Here is a 26,906-nt window from a genome sequence, read left to right on the forward strand (position 1 = left end):
AACCTGAACAAATATGAACAACATGAAATGTCTTAAGAGAAGTAAGACCAATTGTAACAATATTCTGCCTGCTACTAAATGCTTTGTGTTTTTGTAGATCCATTTTGATCTGTACATTGTAATATGTGTAAATGAGAAGCTGAAGCATAATATTGTTAAAATCACACTTTTATTTATTTATTTTTTAATAACTTTTTTTTTTTTTTTCATGGTTGTTCAGGTTATTCACATTTTTTAAAGGATACTTTGTAGATGTAAATATTTTCATATGCAATTTTACTTTTTTCACTCGAAAACGTATTGAAAAGTTTGAAGTTGACATCATTTATGTATTTTTATGTTATTATTTTACTGGTCCAGCCCTCTTCAGATCATACTGGGAGGATGTGGCCCCTGAACTAAAATGACTTTGACACCCTGCTTTAATAGGTCATCATGAATAGTAGCTGTACTGCGCATGTTGTTGTGTTTCTGAACTGTTTGAGGTAATTGTAGGGGCATTAGTTGGTCCTCCTTGTGGTTTTACAGTTTGTGAATGAATGAATGAATGAATGAATGAATGAATTTTTATTGTTGTGTCCTGCATAAAAATATGCCCACCCCTTACATGGGTTTATAAGACACCAAAAATATAAACCAAAAACCAAATACCAGACAATAGGCACAATAGATAAAAACAAGACCATGTACGGACCTATTTAAACAAACACAACTGCTGATTTTTCCAGGCTTTACAAACAAATAATGCTAATTTATATACATTTGAACTAAACAACCATTTCATCTTGATTGTTTTGTTTAAATGTGTTTGAGGTCATCAAAGCTGAAGTAGCAGAAGTATGCACCAAGGTTATTATCGTTGAGGAAAACTAACAAAATGACGAAAAGTAGAATTGAAAAAACATTTTCGTTAACTGAAATAAATAAAAACTATAATTAAAAGAAAAAAATAATAACTAACCGAAACTGTTTTGTGTGTTTACAAAACTAACTAAAACGTATAAAAATTATGGATAAAATTCCTTTCATTTTCGTCTTTGTCAATGTTGGATTGATATGAAATCGATTTATTTCCCTCAAGCAATTTTAGCTGCTGGCACCATATGATATTTAGCGGTCCGTCACTCTTGGTCACTTGTGGTTTAGCGTCGTCTTCTCGTCCCCACTCTACCTGGAAATATGGAGACTAAAGTTGGGAGAAAGCAGCAGAGTCCTGTCTGGAATTTATTTAAATACGACGGCGGAGAAGATAAAAGATTTTTAAAAAATAAATAAATAAAACTAAACTAAAACTAAACATTTAGAAAATAACAAAAACTAATAAAAACTAGCAAACCTGCTCTAAAAACTAATTAAAACTAACTGAATTAGAGAGAAAAAAAAAAGTCAGAACAAAATAAAACTAAACTATAATGAAAAATCTAAAACTATTATAACCTTGGTATGCACTCCCAAAATGATCTTTCTGGGAAGGTTTGTGGTTTGTAGTTAGTATTGGGGAACATTAGTGACATTCATGAATACACAGAAGGCTGAATGTTTAAAAATCTGTTGAATATTTTTGCAGGGTCTCAACAAATAAATAATAATGTGTAAACTTAACAAATACTGAGAAACATTATCAGTCGGTAACACAGACAAACACTGCATTATTTATATGAGCAGTAGAGCACTAGTGCTCGTTCATTCTCCAGGCTCTCAAACCTAGATATGAGTCAGTTTTTAATAGGTACCCAGTGGTGATGATTATAAATATGGTTATAAATACAGACTATAACTTGACATTCAGGTGGTTTAAAAAAAAACACACCACATGAGAAATTCTTAAATAGTCTACATCTCCCATCCAATTCCCTCTAAGCCTCCAGGCACTTTGTAACTCAGGGAATAAATTTGGATGCATTTGGTTTCAGGAATAAAAATAACTCAGTAATTTGTTTTCAGAAAATCTGTGCAAGTTGGCAGCAGACAACTAATTAGGATTTGTGAGCAGACAGCATTATAACAAGATAGAAGACAAACATTATAAATAACATTTCCATTGTAGTCTTTGTAATTACTCTTATACCATATAGGAGATTTCCTGTCACATGACCTTTTATGCATTTGGAGCATAAAACTGAGATGGAAACATGGTTGGAGCAGAGTGTATCATCACCTGGCGGCAACTTAAAGGAGTGATATTTACGTTTTTTTAAATGGAATTATGCATTTTAAAACATTTCCCTGTGGTCTCCATAAACTGTAAATGCTATGCTTGGGTCTGAATTCTTCATTGATTAAACTCCATAACCAAAGTAACCCTTTCATGCACAAATTATGACAACCTTAGTCAAGATTTTTTTCTTCAGTGTTTAGCCATAAAAAAAACAATGCGATCGAGTTTTTTTTTTCTATGGAGTTACAAAAATATCCATGCATTTAATTTTTGAAGTAAAGAAACATGTGTTTAAAACCCAATATCAGAGAGTGATATGAAAACAATGAAATTAAATGCATTTTTAATGCTGCTAATCTGATGTCTTCTCACATTTTAACATGTTCTAATGCTAGTAATTACTCACTTCATGGAGATAATATGCAAAAAAAAACCTTCTTGTCTAACAAATAACAATTGATTTACAGTCAAACATGTTAGTGCAGATCAGGTTTATCAAGAACAGTAAAGTTACAATAATAATCTGAATTACAGTGTATGGGATGGTGCATAAGCGTCCACTGTGTTGGCTGATATGGAACTAAAACAACAAAACCCATTAATATACAAGAGAACAGCTGGAGAAGAACTGTCCACTGGAGTGGACAGTGCATGAAAGGGTTAACAATTAAAATTAAACAAATAAAGTTCAGCCTTATTTCTGAGTAATGACAGGAGACAGGTCGTTTTGAGTGCTGGCCCTTTAAATCCAAATCCAACCCCTCCAGGTTGTTGACCGTGTTTTCTGTCCCGTTCAGCCACTTGTGTTCGTTAATACAACCAACAACTGAACATTTCAGGTAATCTGCTTGAAGTTTGGACATATTTTCAGTTTTTACTACAACCGCTGCTGCTGACAAACAATTATGGCGTACTCGGAGAAACATTTGTCGGAAGTCTTGACTTTATATGTGCAAATGTCGTGACGCAACTAGTTATGAAACGTAACAAATTGAGCAGGAATTAAAATGGGTTGGAGGAATCCACTTGATTTTTGCCAAAATAAATATAAATATAGCTTTGCAGCACCTGGAGGGTTCAGATTCAATCTTCTTGATCTGTTAGGGTCCAAATACACAAATAAATGAACCAAAGACTAATAAAAGTGGGTTTAGTAAAATATGACCCCTTTAAATTAGCCTCAAAGTCTAGGCATCAGTTGTTGAATTGTCAAAACACCTGTATGTACAGTATGTCCATTTCCCAAATGTGTCTGTACTGACTATAAACTGACTTACACTCCCATTCAATCCATATTTGGTGTTTCACATGCATCTTTAGTAAACATACTAATAGACCTACTCGTTTATATAAAATGTAACAAATTAAGGAATTAAAACAGGTTGTAGAAATCCACTCGATTTTTGCCGGAATGAATATAAAGATAGCTTTGCAGCACCTGGAGGGTTCAAATTCAAACTTTTTAAACTATTAGGGTCCACAATACACAAATAAATGTACCAAAGACTAACAAAAGTGGGTTTAGCAAAATATGACCCCTTTTAAGGATGAACTTAACACACTTTGTAGCATCTTTCAGCTCGTTTAATTGTTTTTTTGACTCTACTATTTTGGTTCAGTCTTGCTGCAGTTTTTCTTGATCATTAAACATAAGAATAAAATATATATAATAAATAAACTGTCTGGTCTTGTTCCAACAGACAGACAAAGCTGGCAGCTAGTGAAGATATTGCTGTATTTAGCACCAATAAAGCCAGATATTTCCCTCTGGAGTTTGTGGAGAGAAGGAGTGAATATTGGGCTAAAAACAGGACTACACCACAAGTTACAATCTGTGCGTCATGTGTGAAGCAAATATTGTTTTATTCATGACTGTCCAAACATAACTATGCATTTTACAGTTTTCCATAAAGTATCTAAGACGATGCATGTTAAGGAAGAACATACTTATATTTTTTAGTGCCAACTCAACATATTGGAAACACAACAGACAGAAAAGTAGTCTGGCTCAATGAAGCAGGATTTAGAGGATGTAAAAAAGACAGATTGTAATATTATAGATTATAATTTTATAGAATTAACAATTATAGAATTAATAACTTCGAAGTGAAAGAAAGAAAACTGTCATTGTGGATTGTGGATATTAGCATCAAAGGTAATAAAACAACCATTGGAAATAAGTGAATTAACTGAAGAAAAAAAATGTTTTCAAAGGAATGAAAACTAAATAAATACAATGAAAGATGCAACGTGAACTAAAATGGAGTTGCCAAAAAAAAAAAAACAGCTTCATTTTCATTTTCCCGCTTGATTTGCCTTCTATTATTCTTTAACCCCCTTGCCCTAATAAAAAGGACCTAGAATGGAGATGACACAAGAACAGGCTAGTTCATACCATATGGCATGGTGGTTTTAGAAATCGTATTAGACCGGAACCGTTTTAACTTTACCCGTTTTCAGCTTCTATCGGCTTTCCTCATAATACCGTTAAAAAAAACCCACAATACCTCAGCCCTGTTGGAGGTTGTGTGGTGAGTAGGATGTGGGTCATGCGCATGTTTTTTGGCAGTATACAAAATTATCCCAATATTGGAATAATATCAATGAAGAATGTGGAAAAATATTGGGATACGAACTACCAAGGTCATGTTCTGTGCTCTGTTTGGGTCATTTAACAGCAAAAGACATACCAAATAAGGATAAATATTTGATTAAAATCCACTTGGTTGCGTCAAAAAAAGCCATCGCACGAAAGTAGTGTAAACAGAACCCTTCCCACCCTAAATAATTGGAGAGACATTGTGGAAGAAATTCACAACATGGAGAGACGTACTTATATCATAAGACTACAGCAAGCAACATGTGAAGATCAACGGAAAAAGTGGACAATATACAGGAAGACAGCTGACACTATGTTCTAATTGTTTGTTTTGTAAAATTTCAAAATGAAACAATCAAATATCAATTAAAAAAGCACAAAAAACATAAAACTTATATTAAAACTAAATAAAACTAAAACCAATAAAAAAATAAAATAAAATATAGTACTGAGCAAATGTCTAAGGCCAAGGTTTTAAGTAGAATGCATATTTATTTTCAGGTCACATGTACAAAAATGTGCATAATACACACAAAACACCAGAGCAAAATGACCCATACAAGAAAAGTCAGTATTTAGTCTGACTTCTGTTCCCATGATGTTTGACATGTGTTGAATGAAACCAGGTGTAAAACTTCACATGATTAAAGCAGTGAATCTAAGGCTATGTTCAGACAGCAGGACTTAACGCACAATTTGGAGTTTTTGGTGAAATACGACTTTTACATGAGTTTGTTCATATTACACATTAAATGCGACTTCCATCAGTTTTAATTATGAACTGAATGCGACCCTGAAGTGACCCGCATGCGCAAAAGAGGTCCTGACGTAATACGTGACCACGCAGGCACGCACTGTGTTTACAGAAGTAAGTATGTTTTTCCCGCTGCTTCTGCTCATGGGATGCAGACATTTGTCACATTTCAATGACATAAAGGTCGGATAAATGCGGCTTGGCCGTTCAGACTGAAGTCGCATCAAATATCAGATAGATATCAGATTTAGGACCACATATGAAAGTGGCATGAGTCAGATTTTAAAAAAATCGGATTTGTGCTGTTCAAAGTGTCTTTAACAGATCAGATACAGGTCACTTATGGGCAACAAAATCGGATTTGGGCCACATTTGCCTGCAGTTTGAACATAGCCTAATACTGTCTGAATAAATTCATGATGGACAAAGATTCCCACCCCCTCCAACACACACTCACTGCACTAAGGAGCTCCATCAGTGACAGAATGACACACCCCAAGTGTGTGAAGGATAGGTATTGCAGGTCTTTCCTTCCTGCAGCGGTCAGGCTCCACAACAAAAACTGCTCCAAAAATTCTGTGCAATAACCGTACAATAAACAGTACAGTAAACCGTGCAATAAACCTGTGACATGATCAGCATGTACTCAGTTGTAAATAGTGTATATAGCTTTCTTGATTTGTGTTTATCTTGACCTTGCACTTCTTTTGCTCTTGTGTGGTCTTGTACTTTGCTGCTGTGAACCTGGAATTTCCCCTGTGGGATGAATAAAGGCTTATCTTATCTTATCTTATCTTATCTTATCTTATCTTATTTTAAAACACTTAAAGACATATTAAGTGCACAGGGGGGTCACACTAAATACTGGGCACGCCAAGACCTGTAGAAATGTAATACTTTGTTTAATACTGTACATATTCACCCTAGACCAGGGGTCTCAAGCTCATTTTCTTTCAGGGGCCACATTCAGCCCGATTTGATCCCCAGTGGGCTGAACCAGTAAAATAATAGCATAATAACCTATAAATAATGACAACTCCAGATTTTATCTGTTTTAGTGAAAAAAAACCCCATTAAATTATGAAAATACTTACTTTTATAAACTATCCAAACAAAAAAGATGTGAATAACCTGAAAAAACTGAAATTTCTTAAGAAAACTAAGTGTAATTTTAACAATATTCTGCCTCAACTTATCATTTCTACATGTGCATAATGGATCTGATCTACAGACACTAAACACTTAGTAACAGGCAGAAAATTGTTTAAATTGTGCATAATTTTCTTTAGACATTTCAGGTTGTTCATATTTGTTCAGGTTAATCATATTTTATTGTTACGGGATAGTTTGTAAATGTAAATATTTTCATATTTTAATGTTATTTTTTGCAGTAAAACAAAGACAAATATTTGAAGTTGTCATTATTTATAGACATAATGTAACATTATTTTTTTCACATCAAACCGAGAAGAAAATATGGAGTCATTCTTTTTTGTAGGTTATTCTGCTGTTATTATTTTACTATAGATCATATTTGTCTGTTTGTGGAACCTGAACTAAAATGAGTTCCACAGCCTCGACTGTGGAATTTTTGCACTTTGCTAATTCATCCCACGGGCCGGATTGGAACCTTTGGCAGGCCACATTTGGTCCCCAGGCCGCATGTTTGACACCTGTGCCCTAGACTCTGGTTACATCTTGATAAAGAGACCAAGAAATCCATACAATAGGTGTAGTTATTGCAACTTTGCAAAAAAACAAACCTAATGGTGGCCCCTGACTTCTTCCCTGTGCTGTAACCTGAAACTAAAAGCTGAGCTGAAAAGTCAGCTCTAACTCTGACTAAACTATAATAACTCCATATGTGTGCATATCTGTTCTGTTATCTCTGTTTCTCTATTTTCTTTAACGTTTCTCTTCCAGACATGGAGTTCCTTGAGGTCCTCACTGAGGGTCTTAACCGGGTCCTTCTGGTCCGCGGAGGCGGGCGCGAGGTCATCACTATCTACTCTTGAAAGATCAACCCCACCTCTACCCCCGACCCCGCCCCTCCCCATTCTGTTCCTTTGTCACTTGTCCTCCTGACCCCTCATCACCACTGCTTCACCATCATCATCCTCATCAGCGCCGCCCCTTCGTGTTTATTTTCTGTAATCGTCCTCTCACACCCGTCCGATAACCCAGCTCAGCTTCAGCGTCTCTTCCTCAGCTTCATCCACAGCAAACTGAGCAACAGTATCACGCGTTCAGCTGTCATTGTAGTCCAATAAGCTAGTATAACTATTGTAGGCTCTAGACCTATTTAGATGCTGTATAGATTTGTTCTGAAAGAGTTTTTTTTTTTTTTTTTAGTATGTAATCCACTGTTAAATCTCACAGCTTGAAGTCACACACTGTAAGGAGGTGGTTGGTGGTGGGCGTGGGTTTGTTAGCTGAGGTATGAGCGCACATGCATGTATGTGTCTGTCATTGTTTTAATCTCTTAAGATCCTTCTTTTTTTTCTGAAGAAGAGAAAAAAAAAAGTGTTTGGCATAGAAGCAGGAGAGGCAGCTGAAACGAGCTGAACGTAGGTTCTGTCTGTGTAGATCCCTCGCGGTGAACGGACGCCACCTACTGCGTTCCAGACTTGTCATCTTTTGATATTGGTATCTTTCAAGGCAAAAAAAAAAAAAGTAATTAAATAAATAAAAAAGACATTGCTACCCACTGTCACGACCACCAGCTGGAAGGAGCGGAATATTAGTATGAACTGTGAAATTCACACGGAAGACCAGATCAGACCTGCAGTATTTATTATACTCTTTAACCTGATCGTTCCTCAGCATGACATCCTAATAACTGTGTGTTTTTACTTCACTTGTTCTGTTAACTGCCGTCACCGTCTTTCTACTCGTTTCCTTTCATTTCTTAGTGGCTGTTTATCCCTGTAGCCACTGTTAGTGCCAAAAAAACAAAAAAAAAAACAACAACAAGGCTAGCTTAGTTTGTAGAGATTGACACGTAATTAAACTGTGAATAGTGTGTTTCCTAGCAGAAGGCTGGTGTGACAGCAGAGCGGGCAGACAGTACAACCCCTGAGGAGATTATCATCGCCAGCACCCCTCGACCCTCGTGTGGATCACTGTAAATAATGTACAAGCTCTGACGCGTTGTTCGGTATGAGTGTAGTATTTTGTGACATACTAAAAAGCTTCTAGTGGAGAGAAAAACGTTCCTTCGCTCAAAGGGACAGCTCAAAAATGCTGTTTTTAAAAACTTAATGAATTAATTAATTTATTTATTGGATGGCATAGGCTCCTGTCACTATGGTAACTGTCATTGTAACCTCGACAAAGCACTGCACCTGCACTGTCCGCCACTGTGCAACAAGTGAATTCTTTTTTTGTTACTGATGATGAACGCCATTGAGATCATCAATGGGGGGAAGAAAAAAAAAACAAAACCTAAATGTTATTTTTTCATCTATAGAACAAATATGTATTTATGTTTGTAGACAGAACACATATTGATTAAATAGTTCTATATCATTTTGTCACACAAAGATATATTGTTGTTTTGCCAAATTTAGATACATTCAATGTGCCATAATCAAAGTATTTTTCAAAGAGAACAAAATTCTATTGATTAAAGTGGAACAAAGTGCTAAAAACAAAGAAAAGGACCTGAGGCGTCTACGTGAAACTAGTAGGAGGATGATTGTAGTCGGAGATTAATCGAGGAATAGATGTTCAACCAATGAATCCGACCGACGCGCTGTTTTAGAAAAAGGCTCATCAGGTTTTTCCCAGAGGCAAGGTTTGAACATCTATTGACCGACTGATTGATTTTATTGATTATAGGGGCCAGTTTAAATAAAAGAGTAGAGAGGACAATGGCTTCTGTAGCTAGGAAACTCACTTTGTCCACAAGACTGAACTCTATGCAGTAGACTCTACAGTGAGATTTTATATCCTCTAGATTGGTTTAAGATTTGAGCCACACATGTCCCTGACTGAATGACTTGTGAGAAAATCATTATTTAGGTTTCAAAGTGCATCTTGGAAGGAATGTGCAATAGTCAAAAATCCGGACTCATGTGATCATGTTATTTATTTTTTTACACATATATTTTGTATATGTAGATTTCGTAAGTCTTATAGATCCAGAATCATCTCAATCTGACCAAGGACAGTTGTCACTTTACTTTAATTCTTTCTGTTTCTTTTATTGAAGAAACAGTTTCTGGTCATTTGCACTTGTAGTAGAGATATAAATATAAATAAATGCGTATAAATATATATATATAAATATATATATATACATATAGTATATACAATATAAAGAAGCAAAACAAATTAGTTTCTAGAACTATTTAAAACAGTAGTAAATGTTTTTAGTGTTGCTTGAATGTCGGACCATACGTTGTGAATGCTGCTAGTATCAATAGATTTATTTGTACTGTAAATAGAGAATAAAGCAACATTAAAGATCAAGTGAAAAGGGTATAGACATACATATCAGTGGTGGTGGTCGTCTAACAAGACAAGGCTGTACCTGTAAACATTTGGCCTATGATCTCCGGACAGGGTTCTGTTTTATTACAAAAATATATTGAAGACCTTGATGCAATATTACTCTTAACAAATCCTCTGTCATTTTATTCTTATTTTAAAAAAAAATAAATAAATAATAATAATACATGAAAGCTCTCTTGATTATTTCAATCTTGAATCCCATAAGTAAAGTGAACCAATTTTGAGATAAAAGATTATTTAAGTCGTTTACTGAAAGTTACCAAAATGTGTTTGACTATATTGAATATTTATGCTTTATCTGCTAAGTGTTACCGTTTGCAAAGTTTTAATATACATGTACCTTTGACACCGGTTATACTGACAATACAGAAGCAGCCAGATCCTAGATTTCTGAGTGCCAAGTCATGATGATTTTCTTTAAAACACTTGCCACACTTGATCCTGACAAAGGGGTAGTTTAACTCTCACATCAGTTTTTGAAGAACATGGCTATTTTTGGGATTGTCTCCACTACATTGCCTGCATCAACTGAGCCTTTTAAATTTATTCAAAAAGAAAAGATATCTGATGTTTATTGGAGAAGTTTATTGAAAAATTCATTTATTTCTTGGATTCTAAATGTTTTATAATTGCTGTTTGCATGGTACTCTGTGGCAATATTTGTTTTAGTGATTTCTATAGTGATGACTTCAGTGTTCAAGGTTCAGAGCGGGGGGGGAAAGATTGACAAATGTTCTCAATGAGTTACATGTTTTGAGAACTCAGGAGAGTTGGCCATATGGAGATATGGCTAGACCTTGAAAACAAGTCTTTTGCAAAAAAAAAAAAAAAAAAAAAAGAAAAAGTATGGGTTCACTATATTGTTACTTGTTATATTTCAATCTTGCTCATGTAGTCTTATTTAACGTAATAGAAGAGATTTTGAGTTTGTGAATGGATGGGCCTTAGGAATGGTCATTTCACCTTTGTAAATATACTGTCACTTAGTCAAAATCACTGTAACCTACGATTGTTGTCTTTTGTTGTACACTGTTCTATCACTGTGGACAAAGTCTTAGAATTCTGTAAAATTACGTGCAGTATTGTTCTCACATAGATAACTTTTAATTTCATCACAGTTTTGTTGTACACAACCGATTGGAGGTGTCACCTGTTGATTATTTCATCAGAATGTTTGCTGCTTGGTCTTACGGACCATAAAGATCTAAAGTGTTTAACCCAAATGTGGCTGAGACAGCAAAGCACTTTACACTCTGTGATAGTGTCTGTGGGAGTGGGAGTGAACCAAGAGCCAGCCTGCTCTGTACAGACTCTATCCAACAGTGACCTCTGGTGGCACATGAGTGTATTACAGCCAGCTGTGAGGGTCTGACAGCTCAGACTATAAAATCTCATGTCCCATCATTTTACTGCAGTTTTGAACTGCAATAATCAAGAGATCTACCTGCTGATTCTGTTTACATCTTATATGTTCAGCATCACATTTTAGCATGTATCACACTTTCGTTTCTCTTGCCAAAACTTCTTAAAAAGAATAATAGTAACTGTTCAATTTATAGTGTTTGTCACTCAATTTGTGAGGTGAGCCTTCCCAGAAAACCCTCCACCCCACCCACCCCATCTGTCCCAAATCCTTGGCCTCCCCCATCCTCGCCACAAAACCCACCCCAGCTCTGTATTTTAAATGTGATTGCAGTATAATTCTGAAAAATGATCAAAGAATATAAAACTTGCGCTTCCAATTCTGGTACCGGCTCTGCTTGTGCAACACCAGATAGTCGACTGGAAACCAGCACGTCTCCCTCTCCCCCCAAACTGATCCACGATTAGATCAGAAACCTTCGCCTGCACAACTGTAGCATGAGACAAACTTGCCGGTGATCATTACTAAGTCTCCATCCTTAAATGGATATTAAGGGCTCTGAAAACACATCTGTTACCGGGTTGAGGAGGCTGTCTGACTGAGAAACAACAAAAAAAAAAAAAAAAAAGAGAGAGAGAGAGAGAGAAAAAACCTCCCAGATTTGTGGCAGAGAGGGCACCAATCTGTAGCTGATCTGAGATGGTACCCTTAAAGAGGCAGACACATGTATGTGTGTGTGGTCGTACAACAGCTGCACTTAACATTTCACTTTTGATCTCTGGGAGTCAGATGGGAAAACCTCAGTGATTATCCATGTGGTGCAAGCAGAGCCCTGTCCAGTTATGTTATGTAACTCAGTGCATGCATGCAATTACCTTGAACAAGGTGTATTGAAAATATATTGGGTGTCTGTGGTATAAACGTATTTTGTTTATGAGTTAGAAACATTTATTTATAGTAGTATGATTTTTAATCTTTCCTTAGGACTGGCCAATAATTGTATCCAAGATGAATATAGTATAGTACTATGACTATTTTTTATGGTAGATTTATTTGGTGACAAGGTCCTCATTGTGTCAGATATGATCTGCAGATAAACTGATTACCAAAGTATATTTCAGTTAAATACATAAATGACTGTGTGCAAATGTGTGCTCTGGTGAATTAGACACATACGCGTTGATACCGTTTACCTAAAAATATGTTGTAATTTAATATTTTTTTCATTAAAAAAAAATTGGAAGTACCAAAGTATTCTATTAAAGCCTGAAATTCCACTATTTTGATGGAAGGGCAGACACTATAAGTCATCCTATTTAGACAATTGAACATTTATCTAATTTGTTTTTCATTTAGATCCCCTTTATAGACCTTTGACTAACCACGTTTGTTTTTAATTCACTGGAGTTGTGGGGAAACATTTTTTATGGATGCTTGAAATGCTTGTAATGGATGTAGATATAGGCGATATACATTATATATATATACATATATATATACAGCATACACACAAAGACACACCTGTATCAGATTCACTTATGAGGTTCTTTTCCATTCAGAACTGTTCATTATTCTTCCTTGATACTGTACCTAGTCTTATGGTAAAGCTGTAGTGTTTTTTTTTTTTTTGTTTGTTTTTTTCAGTTTTGTGGGAGTGTGTATGTGTGTACATGTGCACTTGTAACTGCTGGGGGCAGGGGTGGTTGTGGGCAAGGGTGGGAGGGGGCTACGTGTAAATAAATCAAATACAGTTAGTGTGGAGGTGTTTATTTTGTCAGTGTAAGTTAAATATTACAAAATAAAAAAATGTATTATTCTCTATTGTGTTTCATGGTACATTAAAAAGAGGAAAAAGTAGTTTTATCTTACATTTCCAATGCTTATATCTCTATGGCTTCTGGCGATACCCGTTCCATTTTATAGATTTGTCAGCACAAAATGCAATAAACCAATACCATTTTAATACAGCAGTTGCGTCTGGAGTTTTTAATTGTGTCTTGTTTTGACAAAAATAAAAAAAAGACAAAGTGTTAACTATGCAAAACTACAAAACAGACAATGGTTGGAGAAGTCCATCATAAACCAAAATAACCTTCAGACATGCAACACTGCCTCACAGTGTAACTTCCACAGAATAATTATCATCAATGTCATAACTACAAAATTTCCAGCCTTATTAAAACTAAATAAAATACAAATCAGGAACTTGAAGAAGTCAAACGGATCCAACAGGGCACAATATTCAGAGTAGAAAACGAAAATCACTGCACAGAAAATTGATGCCGTGTCTATTTCATCACAGGGAGGGGGCTGACGTTAGGGGAACTGGTATTAACTACAGCTTCAGTATCGGGGGTACATGGACATGGGCGGGGGGCCCTGGCCCATGCTGGATGCTTGTCTTGGGGGTGGCTGCTGCGACACCCCGGCCTTCACCAGGTGATTGATTGACGGTCCACTCTGAATGAGGGTGTCCAAAGCTTTCTGGACACTCGGGTTGTCAAAGTTGATTCCTGAAGTAGCATTAGGGGCTCGGAGAGCGGCTGGCGGCATGCGGCTCGGCGGTGTGCCGTAACCCTGGGATCCGGCTGAAGAGGGACCGGACATGGCGGGGCGCTGCTGGTTCTGGGAGGAGACCGGCATGGCTGAAGACGGACCCATGGAGCCGTAGACCTGGGAGGACCCGGTGGAGCTGGCGGCTGATGGGCCCCCGGAGACCGCAGAGGCCCCGCTGTTACTGAACAGGCTCAGGATCTTGGCCTGGAGCTCCTGCTGGTGGCTGGAGTTGGACGGACCACTGGAGCCGCCGGACAGAGTGTGAGCAGAGTGGGAAGGAGGCGGCAGACCCACAGCGGACGACTGCATGTCATGGTGCGATCCCACAGGGGGGGCAGCATGGACAGCAGCTGTCGGCAGACGAGGAAGGGTCAGATTCACTTGGCGGTCTAGAAGGTGGATTAGTAGTTTAGCTTCATGCAGATCAAGGAATTAATTAATTCTTTATTTTAGTGCTCAGGTATAAAAGAAAGCTTAGGTTTATGGAATTTACCGGCCCTTCTGTTTTGTTTTAGGTTTGTGTTGCATTACTCATTGTGATATGTATTTACTTTTCCCGTTTTAAAAAGTACAATTTTCATCTTCCCTTCTTTACTGTATAGAAAAATTAGACTAAAACTGAGAAATTATAGTTATCCTGGTTTGCACACATCTGAATTCAGATGAAAACAAGGTTTCTGGAGGGTTTGATGCCTTTTTAGGGTGTAGTCATCCCAGGTCTGGAGATTGAATATATAAAACAGTATCAGGTGATGACATGACTTTACTGGTGGCTTTATGTTTTTCTGTCTGCCAGTGTGACTTCAAAATCTTCCAAGCTAATGTTCCTAATTCATCCATTTCCTCCTGACTTGTACAAAGTGCTAAATCCAGAGCCTTAGTACAATTATACATTTCACCCCTTAAAGTTCAAATTATTGCACTTATATCTTATAAAAAATAAATAAAAAAAAAAGCCACAGAAAAGAATGAGTACCCAACTGATCTGATAATATATGTATAAAGTCTTTACCTGGATCTGTTGTGCTTCGTGACAGCCGTGTTCTTTTGTCCTTCAAATACGCAATCAGACCATCCAGTTCGTCTAGGGTTAAAAATCTAACCAGTGACGACAAAAGGAATATTAGTGAACCCAGTTGCAACTGCTTCATCACCGCTTTGATTTTTCGCTCTACAGTATTTGTAGATGATTTCCCACATATAAAAGCTGACACCTGTTTTCAGACAGCAGTGTGATGGAGGGAAGAACAGAAACGGGGTGGGTTTCTCTGTCTGGTTCTCTGAGTAACACATCGTCAGCCATCTTGGCGGCCTTTCTGGCAATTTCCTCGCGTTCTTTTTCACGGTTTTCAACTTTGTATGTGTCGTAGTTGTGGGCAACCAACATCATGGCATCCTGCATCGGCATGTTCCGATGCTCTGTGGAAGTAAAGACGACAGGAGGTCAAACAAACCAAAAGCCCATGAACATTCTTCTGTGACAGATTATGGCACTAGTCGACCCATTACCTTGTGGTGTACCGAACAGGATGTTGACGGTGCAGGACCGGTGGACCTGGTGCTGCTGGGTGATGATGATGGCAAAAGGAGTACGAGCACGACCCACGTCCTCCAGAGCTTGAGTCAGGGACACTTCTGTGTTGAGGAAGATCAGATCCACCACCATGCCCAGATCACGGACCTTCCGCCCGACTGTCTCCGCATACTCCCTACAGTAGTATCGAAGCACAAGTACACACAGGGACACACACACACACACACACACACACAGGAGCGATATGAAATGAAAACATGTCGTGTACTGGTTGAAATGTTACAGAGCCACCTCTGGTCTGTTTTGTTCCTAAAGGTCGGAGAGTGAACATACTTTTGGGCCTTGTTGACGACGATCACAGAGCAGTCAACAGGACGGTCGGTGTCATGGCGACGCTGGAGCTCTTCATAGTACTGTCGGTACAGTTCATTCCGCCGACGCTCTTCAGGTCTCGTGCGATCGTCTGCAGCTGTGATGTTATATTTGTGTCATTGTTTTCTGCATTTAATTACAGATCTTAAACAACCATTAAAAACCCTCAGCTGTGTGACTAGTTAAGGGAAAACATATTTTATCATAAAAGCATGCCTGTTTTTAAGAAAACTCAAAAATGTAACAGAATATTCAGTGTGATTGAAGACAAGATAATGCTGCGTGATTTATCATTTCAAAAATGATTACGCTCAGTTTGCTAGATTTTCAATAAAACCCACTTTTCATAATAACAAAAATCAAACCCAAATGCTTTACCTTTCAGAATATGCACAATATATTCACCCAACCTCAGTGTAATATTCACAACCTATGCACCTTGTCTTTTAATCTCACTTTGCACATAATCCTCATGTTATACTTATTTTTTTTATCTGTAGTATAGCATTGGCTTTTTGTATATTTGAGTATTTCTTTATATTTTTATATATCGTCAATATTTTCAGTATAATTTTGTGATACTTTAAGCATTTTTCCTGTTTAAAAAAGAAACAGAGCTGCTAAACTGATTTTCATTGTTCCTGTCACAGTGGCAATGAAGATATATTTTATATGCATGCATCAGGGCTGCACAATGTAATGACAAAAATGGTATCGCAATCATTGCGGTCAAACTAGAAAACAGAATAGAATTTGGTTCAGCACCAACTCCGATTAAGGCGCTGAAATATCTGCTGACACTGGATACATACTTTCTAAATCATGCATATGCATATTTTAGGTGATATTTTAAATTAGGATGATACAGGGTTCATACACATTTTTCCAAGGTCAAATTCAAGCACTTTTAACGGTAATTTTCAAATTTTTCCAGCACACACCTTAAAAAATTCATATCTACAGGAAAGCCTATACTCGTGATTTTTTTCCACAATGATGTACATTGTATTATGCTATAAACATTTAAAACTATGTTTCATAATAGCAAAAAGTTTAGAAATTAAAGGAGAAGACAAAGTTTTATCCAAAAAAAGGGAAGCTACATGGTGTTCTTCAGGCACACGCGCACCGAGCCAAAGATTAAGATAAAAATGTACCTGGATTCTACCTGAGAGCACCCGATGATTTACTTTTTTGACATAAAGTTTTATTCAAAATGCATCAACTCTCTGTAAGTAGCTTTTGTTATAATTGCAAACACTTTCAAGCCCTTAAACTGAAATTCAAGCCCTTTTCCCCATCTTGAAAACACAACATTGAAATTCAACCTTTTTCAAGGATCTCAAGCACCCATACAAACCCTGATGATATTTAAGGAGGTGTTAAATTATATTCACCAAAGAAAACTGGGACAAATCACAGAAATTTACAAAGAAAATCATTTTATGAAGATGTGGAATGTGTACAGTGGAGGATGTGGTCAAGTAGAGATGACTCTAAAAAAGTAAAAAAAAATAAAAATAAAAAAAAAGGGAGCCAGTGGATCCCAGATCTGCTCACTTACCCTCTGGCTCACGCCGTCCGTTCCAGGGGTCTCTGTAAGGGTCCCTGTGGGGTTCATCCTTCCTCCTATAGAAGTCATCTGCAGCGCTGCCACTGCGGTAGAACCGGTCATAGTCCTCTCTGCTGTAACATCATGTCCGATGAGAAACATATGATCACTTATCTTTGGTTTGTGCCTTTTTGGGGCCAACAGCTGGTGGGCAGACTCAGACTCAGCTCACCTATACGCAGGATCCCTGGGGTCGCCTCTGCTGTCCTTGTCTCTGGTCTCCGAGCTCCGGTATCGGTAATCGTGGTCCCGAGAGGAGTGGCCGCCTGGTCTGGGCTCTCGGCCAGAGTCCCTCGCATCGCGGCTGTCTCGTGGCTCTCGGGAATCCCTGGGTTCTCGAGACTCTCGGGCCTCGCGTCCCTCTCGCCCATAAACAGGTGAACGAGACCGAGGTCGGGCTTCTCTGTTGTCCCCATAACCGCTATAGGGGGCCCTGAGAGAACAACACTGAATTAGAGCAGGGACGGTGGTAGTTTTTACCATGAATTACTGCAGTAGGGTTAGGTGATGTGATGTAGAAATGTGTCTACTCAGATTTGACAACACTGTTACTAACACAGGGTCTGACTGACAGTTTAACATGTTAAACCCACTGAAGCTTCAACATACGGTGACTGGTACTGAAGCTGGACTTGTATCATTACTAGACATTTTGTATTTTATTTTTGACAGGGTTTATTATTCTCTGTTTAAATCTTAAAGCTTATGTTAGTTTTATTGTTTTGATTGTTTCAGCTCAAGTGTCATGTGAAGCACATTTCTGTTCAGGAGAGTGTCAAAGGAGAAAATACTCAAACTGTAATGAAGCAGAGAAAAAGTTCTATTTTACACCATTTCTTCAATTCTGAGAACATCCATGGTTTTGTGAAAAACATCGTTGGTGTGATATAAACTGCTGTGTGCTGTGATAGAAAATTTTAGCCACATCGCCCACTCCTACTAAAGAGGTTCAGAGGAACTCTTGTCAATACCTAGTGCAGACCTGTAGTGGGTATTTTAAAATTAAATCTGATTTGGTAGTAAGTTTATTTGAATGGATAATCAAAGTAAACAACAGAATCAAACCTGGAAGCATTTCTGGAGACTGTGCCTTCTACAAAAAAATATACGATCAATAATTTATGGTTCAGAGTGTTTTGCTGAGACTTTCAAAGATACCTTGACCACTGAACTGTTTTTCAGCAGGTGGTTTTTATTTAACACGTTCCGGTCAGCATTCTTATCAAATATTTGTTTTTCAATAATTCCCACTGCGAGTACGTCACGGAAAATGTTCAGAATTCCCTTCAGAATGTATAAATCTGTAGTGAGATGGATTAAAAATAAGCAACATTAAGTATTATCAGCGTTTGACGCAAAAAAAATATTCAGTCTACTTCGACTGTATGAACATGCCGGGTACATCCCAGTGTCCTTAGGGAAAAACTTTGATGCGAGGACCTGTTCAGCTCCACGAACTGGATCACTGCGGTAGATGAGCATCACGAATCGCAGAGCGCTGTGGACAGAATGTCACCACCCAGGAAAAGCATCAAAGCTAGTGTATTGCCAATAAGAATGGCTGCCAACCTTTTAGTAACTACAGTGTAAATATAACTTGGTGACAAAACCTTCACAGCCTTAGAATTTATCTTTACTGAACTTGATTTCTTTAGTGTGTATGATGGCCTCAGATTAAATGCAGTGGACACATTAGCTATAACATTATGTACAAAACTTGTTTTATGAATACAGAGTAGGGGAGGACAAACATGACATGTTTGCACTCGTTTGCTTGCAAATCAAAAGTTGCATATTGTAAATATAAGATGAAATCCAGTGCTGAATGAAAGCCATAAAGCAAGAACCTTTGAGACAAAGACACTAAATTACATTCATATGGCTTTTTTTATTTCAACATATGTGGAAATTGTAATTTCGGAGAAATATCGACATCCCATAAATAGAACGGCAGATCCCATCAAGCCGACCCCACCACTGGCGGAAATGACAGGTGAGCACAAGCTAAATACGCTTTGTTTTTACCGGCCCCTCAGAGGTGATGGTAGTCCTTCATACCCATTTCGCATTACTTTACCTTCGTGGAGGGCTCTGCTGGGATTGAAGTTTAGGTTGCCGTCGCTCCACTGCCATATTTACATCTGAAAATAAATCAATCCAAACGTTGAACATAACAGTGAAATGAAAAATCATTTTATGTTCACGCAGAATGGAGTAGCCGCATCAACACTCCCAGGATCCAAGTGAAAATGAGCTCCATTATTCCAAGCTTGAAATTCCAAAACGGACGAAGTCAAAATGCAGAAAATCGAGATGCCAAATGTGATAAATTGAGTATCAGATTGGAGGGGAAATAACGGAATTCCTTTTCAAGTCAAAAAAATTGTCAAACAGAAGTAGACCTTAAACATTTATATAAAATCAAGAGTCTGAACAATGAAGTTGGATTCAGCACCTTCCAGAAAACCACAAATGTACAGCTTTATTGAATGATTAACTTCACACTGAAAAAAAGTCAAAATATAATTGTGAAGAAGACAAATTAAGATGTAGCCTTTGACAGTTTTTAATATTGCAACAATTTATTGGCTGTATATGCCAAAAAGGCCACAGCAACAAAGTACAAAAGTCAGAGGAATAATAATCACTTCAACATGTAGCTTCTATCATAAAATCTATGCATTTTGTGAAGTACTGGTAGTTTATGGATGAATGTACTTATCTTTTAATCATCTCTCAATCAATGTTTTGTGGGTATTACTTAATGGATGCAAACTATTCCAATATTTGGGGACCTTTACAAGCAATTGTTATTCATAGTGCTACAAGACCAAGTCCACAGATACAATGATTGATGATGATTATCAGAGTTGTGTCCAGTTGGTGTTTGAGCACAAACATCCATTTACTTGGTTTCTTTTATGACTAAAGAAACCAAACAAATGGACTGTCCAATTGCTGTGCAATGACACCTACTGCGGTTAAGGCTTACCTATTTTATAACCTTTATATATTCGACCTTTTTGGGCTGCCTTTGCTGCTTCGGCTTCCTCAACACGATCAAATTGTACAAATCCAAATCCACGAAACATGGATACGCCTGAAAGAGGAACATTTTAAAACCGCATAAACTTAGGACCATTTTCAAGAACATTTTGGATCCCTATTTGTCTACCATCTTTAAAAGTCCATATGTATAATCATTACAAGTAAGGCATGCTTGCATTTTAAGGGGTGATTCTTATTGGTTTTAAATGGTTAATAATTGCCAAGTTGATGTCATTGAAACTTTAAAATGAACCATCACTCTTGTAAATATCTCAAAAAGTTTGATATTCAGAGGTAAACTGCTTAATCTAAAGTTTTGTCATGTGTTTGCCAAGTTGTTGCTTAAAGTGTATTGTTTACTGACCGACTATCTTCCCGTATGGGCTGAACATCTCTTCCAAGTCCTTCTTCTCCATGTCGGAGGTTGGCAAATTCCCAACAAAGATCCTTCTTTCCAAATCTCTGGGGTCATTACTGCTGCACGAGCGTGAGTAACGCCCTGGTGATGTGCTGCGGCTTCGTCTGCGAGACATGACTCAATCCCAAGGTTTTTCTGTCTTCGTACGTCTCAAATGCCGGAAAAAAAGTTTTGCACGCGTACAATCTCCTTTAAATTGCCGTCCACGATCCTGAAACATGTCAGTGAGTTAAGAGATCAAATTCCTTCAAGGGGTAAAAATGGTCACAAAATTCAGGGTAAAAATTAAACGCTCAGGAACGTTTGTAAATACTCGAACTGGAAATGAACAGTGATCCTCAAAACCGCAAATCCTTTGCTGAAGAAAATATTTAATTCAATTGAACCAACTCAAGCCTATGAATAAATAATAGAAGACACATTACCAAAAACGCAAATGTATGTCAAAGACTTTGGTACGGTGTAAAACCATGTTACCACACAACTTCACTGTCATTAGCCCCTTTTACACAGCACTTCTGTTAAGGGAACATATCGTCTTTATTCCAGAATGACATCTAGGTGTAAACGAAATGGTGGGATCATTTTGTCCCATCTTTATTGAGGGTTTGTAACGTCTTTGGAGATAGTAACAGAGCCGTGATAAAGGTGGACTCATGACTACAGAACACTATGTAAAAGGAACACCTCTCATTCCACAACGAAGGTGTGGCGTTTTGATGACGGTGATCCCCGTGCCTGAGAGACAGTGGAGACAGTATGGAGGCACTGGAATGGATTCATGCCAGGGATGCTGTGGGTGCCATGGCTACATGCCATTTTCACGCGAAGCACGAAGCCGCGGGACCGGCACCCAGGGCGGCTGCTGCACAATCCATGCCACTGTCTCCGTATGCGCACTATACGTTGCACTGCGTCGTCACCCCGCCCCCCCTTTTGATTCCGGAACGCAGGTCCGCTGTGTAAAAGTCCAGCCTGTCTCACCTCTTTTATTCCTTTGGCTCGTCTGTGGAAATCAGTCAATGGTGGAAAAAAAGTTTGATCACCATCGCGCCTTTTTTCCGGGATCTCTGTGTAAAAGTGGCTATTGTTGTTTGGCAGTTTGTGGCCTTTCAATGACTGCACTTCCAAATGGTGACTTTTCTGAATTTTTTTTCTAATCTGACATATCCTTTAAATATATAAGAGCTCTGCAGTAATGCAGTGACAGTGACTGCATTTACATGTACATCCGTATCCTACATATTGTTGGGTTTTTGAAGTATCCCCTTTTCACATTTGCACATGTGAGCTTAGTATCCCAATTTCAGTATCCTTGATATGACCTTATCCTGTTTGCAAGACACCAAGATATTCTAGCTGGAGTTCTTCCAATGGTATCCAGGATACTGTTACACTGACAAATAAGGATTACTGCACAGGCAACATGGTGGCAGCAACAAAAACATCTTACTACAAGAGCAAAGATAGAGAGTCTGTTTTTTAGTAATCAGCTTTCCCAAAACCAATAGCACAAGTCAGGTCACCATGGAAACACTACAGAAACATTACTATGAGGATTAACATTAAAACCAGTCACTGAACTCCATCTTGACAACCTTCAGAGCTTCATCCTCATCTCTGTCCTACATGGTGATAGTGACAGAATAACAAGTAGAGAACATCTTTACTTGTTGATCTCATCTCCTGTTAATGGCAGTAGATGAATATCAGTCAGACAAACCCACAAAATGATGTTGGCATTTAATACGTAGTACCAAGTCTGCTCTTAACCAGGGATGTCCCGATCCAACCTAAAAATCGATTTCTGCTGCCAATCTGGCATTTTTTAGAAGATCAGATCGGATTTAGTCATAAGATTGGGCCGGTTGGTATTGGATAGGTAAAACAAATCATAAAAAAAAAAAATTGGATCAGAAGCAAAAAAATCCAGATCGGTACATCACTACTCTAAACCAAAGTGGCCTCATTTTCTGTAGCCACAGTAAACTTTAATTAGGTAGATACCAAAGTGTATGTTGTAATAAAATTAACCTCTGCCAGTGTAAACAGTAACAGTAATGAGTAACTTGGATACTAGTATTTATCAGGTACATGAGAGTCAAGATTTGTATATCATGTAAATGCGGTATCTCAAATATGACCAAAACTGGGATAAGCCTTATAACCAGGATACTATAGTGCACATGTAAACACAGCCAATGTAGGCAAACAAAAAAAACCTTGCTAAAATTAATTCATATTCATTTTTAATAACTTTTAAACTTAAGCCAAACATCCAAACTCTAGTTCTCAATAATTTATGAAATATAGAAATTTCAACCAATTACTGCCAGCATCTGTAATTTTGCTAATTATTGTCACAGTCTATTAAAAAAATATATTCAAATGTCTATGCCAGTTTACCAGAGTCCAAGACAGGGATGGAGAACAAGAACCAGTTCCAAACTCTCAGATCAATTACAACTGTACTCCTCTGAGCTTCTATGGATGCTTATGTTTTTCCTGACAAATGCACCGTGCAAAACAATTTCATCAAACTCATGTCTACACTGTTGAGAGTTTGAAAATAGGAAAGTCATGGCAGAGAGGAGAGCAGAGGATGAAATGATCCAAAGCATGACTTCATTTCATGAAGAAAAGAGGGCAACAGTATGACTTGTGGTGACCTTAAAAAGGGCCATTTCAAATACAGAATAAAATGCCACGAATACGCCCAAGATGTTTTTACGCAATTGATTAATTCAAAATTTCTCATAAATTGATTAAGATTCCGACAAAAAAGAATAATCGTAATGGCACAGAAGTACGCAAAATCTTAATCTCTGGTCCAAGATGATGTCTCCTGATGTCTTACTTGGTCCATTAAGAGTCCAAAAGCTGCAGATGTTCAGTTTACGATCAGAAAAATAAAGAAAGGCCGCAAATCCTCTTGCTGAATGTTGAACCAGAGATATATTCAAGGTTTTTCCCTTATAGGGTTCTTAAATTATAATATATGTTTCTGTTCACAATAAACATACCATCGCATTGTTTACAATTTTGATGCAAGCTAATTTAAGGTTTTGACCGTACCGGCAGGACAATGACGTCCAGTTCGACCTGTGGGATTTGTATCACATGACAGTGCCAGCACCTCAGAGGTACGAGTGTACTGTCCATACAGAAATACACGTATTTAAAATGAAACAATAGCTCAAATCAACCTGTTCCCTTCAAACGGAAAAATGAAAATGACCCAAAGAAATCCCATGATAAGAATTTGTGGGATTTCTTCAATGGGAAAATGTTAAATGTTTACTTTGTTTAAATGGACTAATACTCTTAAGTGTGATTTAAAGAACACACACACATCAGGATATACTCCTAGTTCTTAAGGAACTCACTTGAAATTGAACTGAGATTTCCAGTTCCGACAATCATGCACATAAGTCTAAAAGTATTATTTGTCACAGCCCAATTATTAATAAAAGCATTTACATAACTGTGTTTGCAGAATAGCCCCACACATGCCTTAAACTGAATCTAGGCACTTTGCTATCTGTGTCCACATATTTTTAAAACCTAAACTGTCTGAAAGTGAAAGACAAAGAAATTACTTTACACAGCTGTGGAGACAAATCTTCTAAACTGCTCCAATATACAGTGCCTGTAAACGAACTAAGGAGTCATTCAGCCATGTGAACACTATGCATCAGTGACATATGTCAACAATTTAACCTCAAACTGACTCAGGAATACTGTCATCTGTACAATATTTTCAGAGGCAGAAATGATCTGCTACCTGTTCATAAGATTACAGTAAACTGTGGCGCTGATACAGTAGGGCTTTAATTTTGTTGTGGGTTTTATTTTAGGACTCCCACTATAAAAAGGATTTCACAACCACAGTCAATCAGCTTCCGTTTGTTTGATTAGCCTGCACAATCTCCACGCAAATTTCGTCCGCCAGTAGAGATAACTTATTTATTACAAATGCAGCATGGCTCTGGTCAGTTGAGTTTTCAGTAGCGATTGCGTTAGATGTAAACCAACAAGACACGGGGTTCTTCGTTACGTTGCGCTGTGTTAGCTGCAGGCTAGATAGCTACAGTCGTTTCAATATGGAATCCATGGCACCAAGAGCGGTGGTGGAGCAAATGGCGTGTCCAGGGCTACATCACTAAACCAATAATGGCGGCTATATTAATTATTATACCTTCTTCGAACAGTAGCTCAACACCAATGCTGATGTCGCTGAACATCTCAGGCTTTCCATCGTGCGTGATACCACCCGTCAAGTTACGATGTTAATATTATACGGAGCTAGCGTTAGCCTAGTTGTTAGCTAACCGCTTAACGACAGCAGGCAACCGGCAATCCTCAAGTCGAGCAGTAAACTGAGAGCACGCGGGTAATAATGTAAATTTAGACCCACTCCTTCACTGTCCATGTTACTCTACTACAGGATGCAGAATAAAGCGCCTCACTCACCTTCAATGTGTATTTTCTCTCACTTTTAAGTCATTGAGGACCACCGTCAGTCGTGACGCCTTCGTTTCTCTTCAATGAATTTGTTCTTCTTCTTCTTCATTTATTACGGTAGCTCGTTGCAACTTCCGCCTCTTGTTACCCCAGCTATTGTCAAACTTGTGACCGCCATCTATTGGTCGGTTGTGGACAGTGGGACTAAAGCAGGGGTCTCGAACTCTTTTTTTTTCAGGGGCCACACTCAGCCCGATTTGATTTCCAGTGGGCCGGACCAATAAACAAATAACATAATAACCTATAAATACTGACAACTCCAAATTTTTGTCCTTGTTTTAGCGCAAAACCCCCATTAAATTATGAAAATACTTACTTTTATTAACTATCCAAAAAAAAAAAAAAAAAAAAAAAAACTACAAAAAAATGAAATTCAAATAAAAAAACTTAAGAAAATTTTGTGCAGTTTTAACAATATTAGCCTCAAATTATCATTTGTACATGTGCATTATGGATCAGATCTACAAAGACACTAAACATTTAGTAATAGGAAGAAAATAGTTAAAATTGAGCTTAATTTTCTTTAGACATTTCAGGTTGTTCATATTTGTTCAGGTTATTCACATTTTATTGTTACAGGATAGTTTGTAAATGTAAATATTTTCATAATTTAATACTTGTTGCACTAAAACAAAGAAAAAAATTTGGAGTTGTGAATTCCATATTTTTTGCTTAATTCAACTTTTTTTTGCAAAATTCGAGATTTTTTTGGCTTAATTCGAGATTTTTTTTTTTTTTTACTTAATTGTAGTTATTTTATTTTTTTTTTTGCTTAATTCAAGATTTTTTCCTTAATTCAAGCTTAAAATTTTTTTGCTTAATTCAATTCAAGACTGTGGAATTTTTGCACTTGCTAAAAACATCCCACGGGCTGGATTGGAACCTTTGGCGGGCTGCATTTGGCCCCCGGGCCGCATGTTTGAGACCCCTGCACTAAAGATTTAGACATTTCCCAACTTTTATCCCTCCTATTCTGTAATAGGAACAGGACAGTAAAGAAGACAAAGGAGGTTATGTGGTCGCTCATGTTTGTCTGTTATAACACTATAACTTAAAGTGTAAGGGTAGTGCACGGGCCAAGGACAAACCCTTTAAATTCTAAAGCAGAAATTAAAATGAAGACGTTATTATAATGGCAACATTTATCAAACAATGTCACTGACTGACACATTAGTACCATAGGAACCTTAGTCATCAGCTTACACATTAGAAGTGAACATTTGTAACCATGGAAAGACATAGTCAGTGAAATCAAACAGTGGCAGTAAATGGCCAAATTGGAAAACATGGCATAATTTGTTGTTTGTTTGAGGTTTAATATATTGTGGACAGATAAAGTGAACTATTGGCCTTGGTGAAGGTCAGCACTCTCCCAGTGCCTTTTTAATTTCTAAACTGCTCAGTGGGATATGCATGGTAAATAACCTTTTGATGTAGTGACTGCCTGCAGCAT

At 37.6% G+C, this 26,906-nt stretch overlaps 2 protein-coding genes across 9 annotated transcripts in view; one reads left to right on the forward strand and one right to left on the reverse strand.

Annotated features, from left to right (window-relative positions):
- The window catches only part of slc12a5a (solute carrier family 12 member 5a), a 250,325-nt gene extending 239,747 nt beyond the window's left edge, over nucleotides 1-10,578 (forward strand). For all 3 annotated transcript variants that reach the window (XM_030133705.1, XM_030133706.1, XM_030133707.1), the window contains exon 26: nucleotides 7,435-10,578. In XM_030133705.1, the coding sequence (XP_029989565.1) occupies nucleotides 7,435-7,526 (92 nt within the window). In that variant the 3' untranslated portion in view covers nucleotides 7,527-10,578. The remainder of the gene's footprint in view (nucleotides 1-7,434) is intronic.
- Nucleotides 10,579-13,140: 2,562 nt separating this feature from the next.
- ncoa5 (nuclear receptor coactivator 5) lies at nucleotides 13,141-25,514 on the reverse strand. 6 transcript variants are annotated; one of them, XM_030133714.1, is made up of 11 exons: nucleotides 25,403-25,514; nucleotides 20,876-21,140; nucleotides 20,456-20,563; nucleotides 19,541-19,604; nucleotides 17,636-17,896; nucleotides 17,416-17,537; nucleotides 15,813-15,948; nucleotides 15,455-15,654; nucleotides 15,160-15,364; nucleotides 14,958-15,043; nucleotides 13,141-14,334 (listed from the first exon to the last, which is right to left on the reverse strand). In XM_030133714.1, the coding sequence occupies exons 2-11, from the start codon at nucleotides 21,042-21,044 to the stop codon at nucleotides 13,733-13,735; spliced, it is 1,953 nt and encodes a 650-aa protein (XP_029989574.1). In that variant the 5' UTR covers nucleotides 21,045-21,140; nucleotides 25,403-25,514; the 3' UTR covers nucleotides 13,141-13,732. The 6 variants fall into 6 exon arrangements, with proteins under 6 accessions (XP_029989574.1, XP_029989571.1, XP_029989573.1 ...); XM_030133713.1 differs by having other exon boundaries at nucleotides 13,361-14,334; nucleotides 15,455-15,657; nucleotides 17,416-17,534; XM_030133712.1 differs by having other exon boundaries at nucleotides 13,361-14,334; nucleotides 15,455-15,657.
- Nucleotides 25,515-26,906: the final 1,392 nt, after the last annotated feature.

Source organism: Sphaeramia orbicularis, chromosome 5, assembly GCF_902148855.1.
Source record: "Sphaeramia orbicularis chromosome 5, fSphaOr1.1, whole genome shotgun sequence".
NCBI lineage: Eukaryota > Metazoa > Chordata > Actinopteri > Kurtiformes > Apogonidae > Sphaeramia > Sphaeramia orbicularis.

Bases quoted from the DNA above. Each gene is read 5' to 3' on its own strand.
- ncoa5 (XM_030133712.1), bottom strand. From the start codon at position 21,044: ATGTCTCGCAGACGAAGCCGCAGCACATCACCAGGGCGTTACTCACGC. The intron at 17,897-19,540 runs GTAAAGTAATGC...TTGTTCTCTCAG, and splicing joins CAGCAGAGCCCTCCACGAAG to GGCCCCCTATAGCGGTTATG. The intron at 14,335-14,957 runs GTAAAGACTTTA...TCCACCTTCTAG, and splicing joins ACGAAGCACAACAGATCCAG to ACCGCCAAGTGAATCTGACC.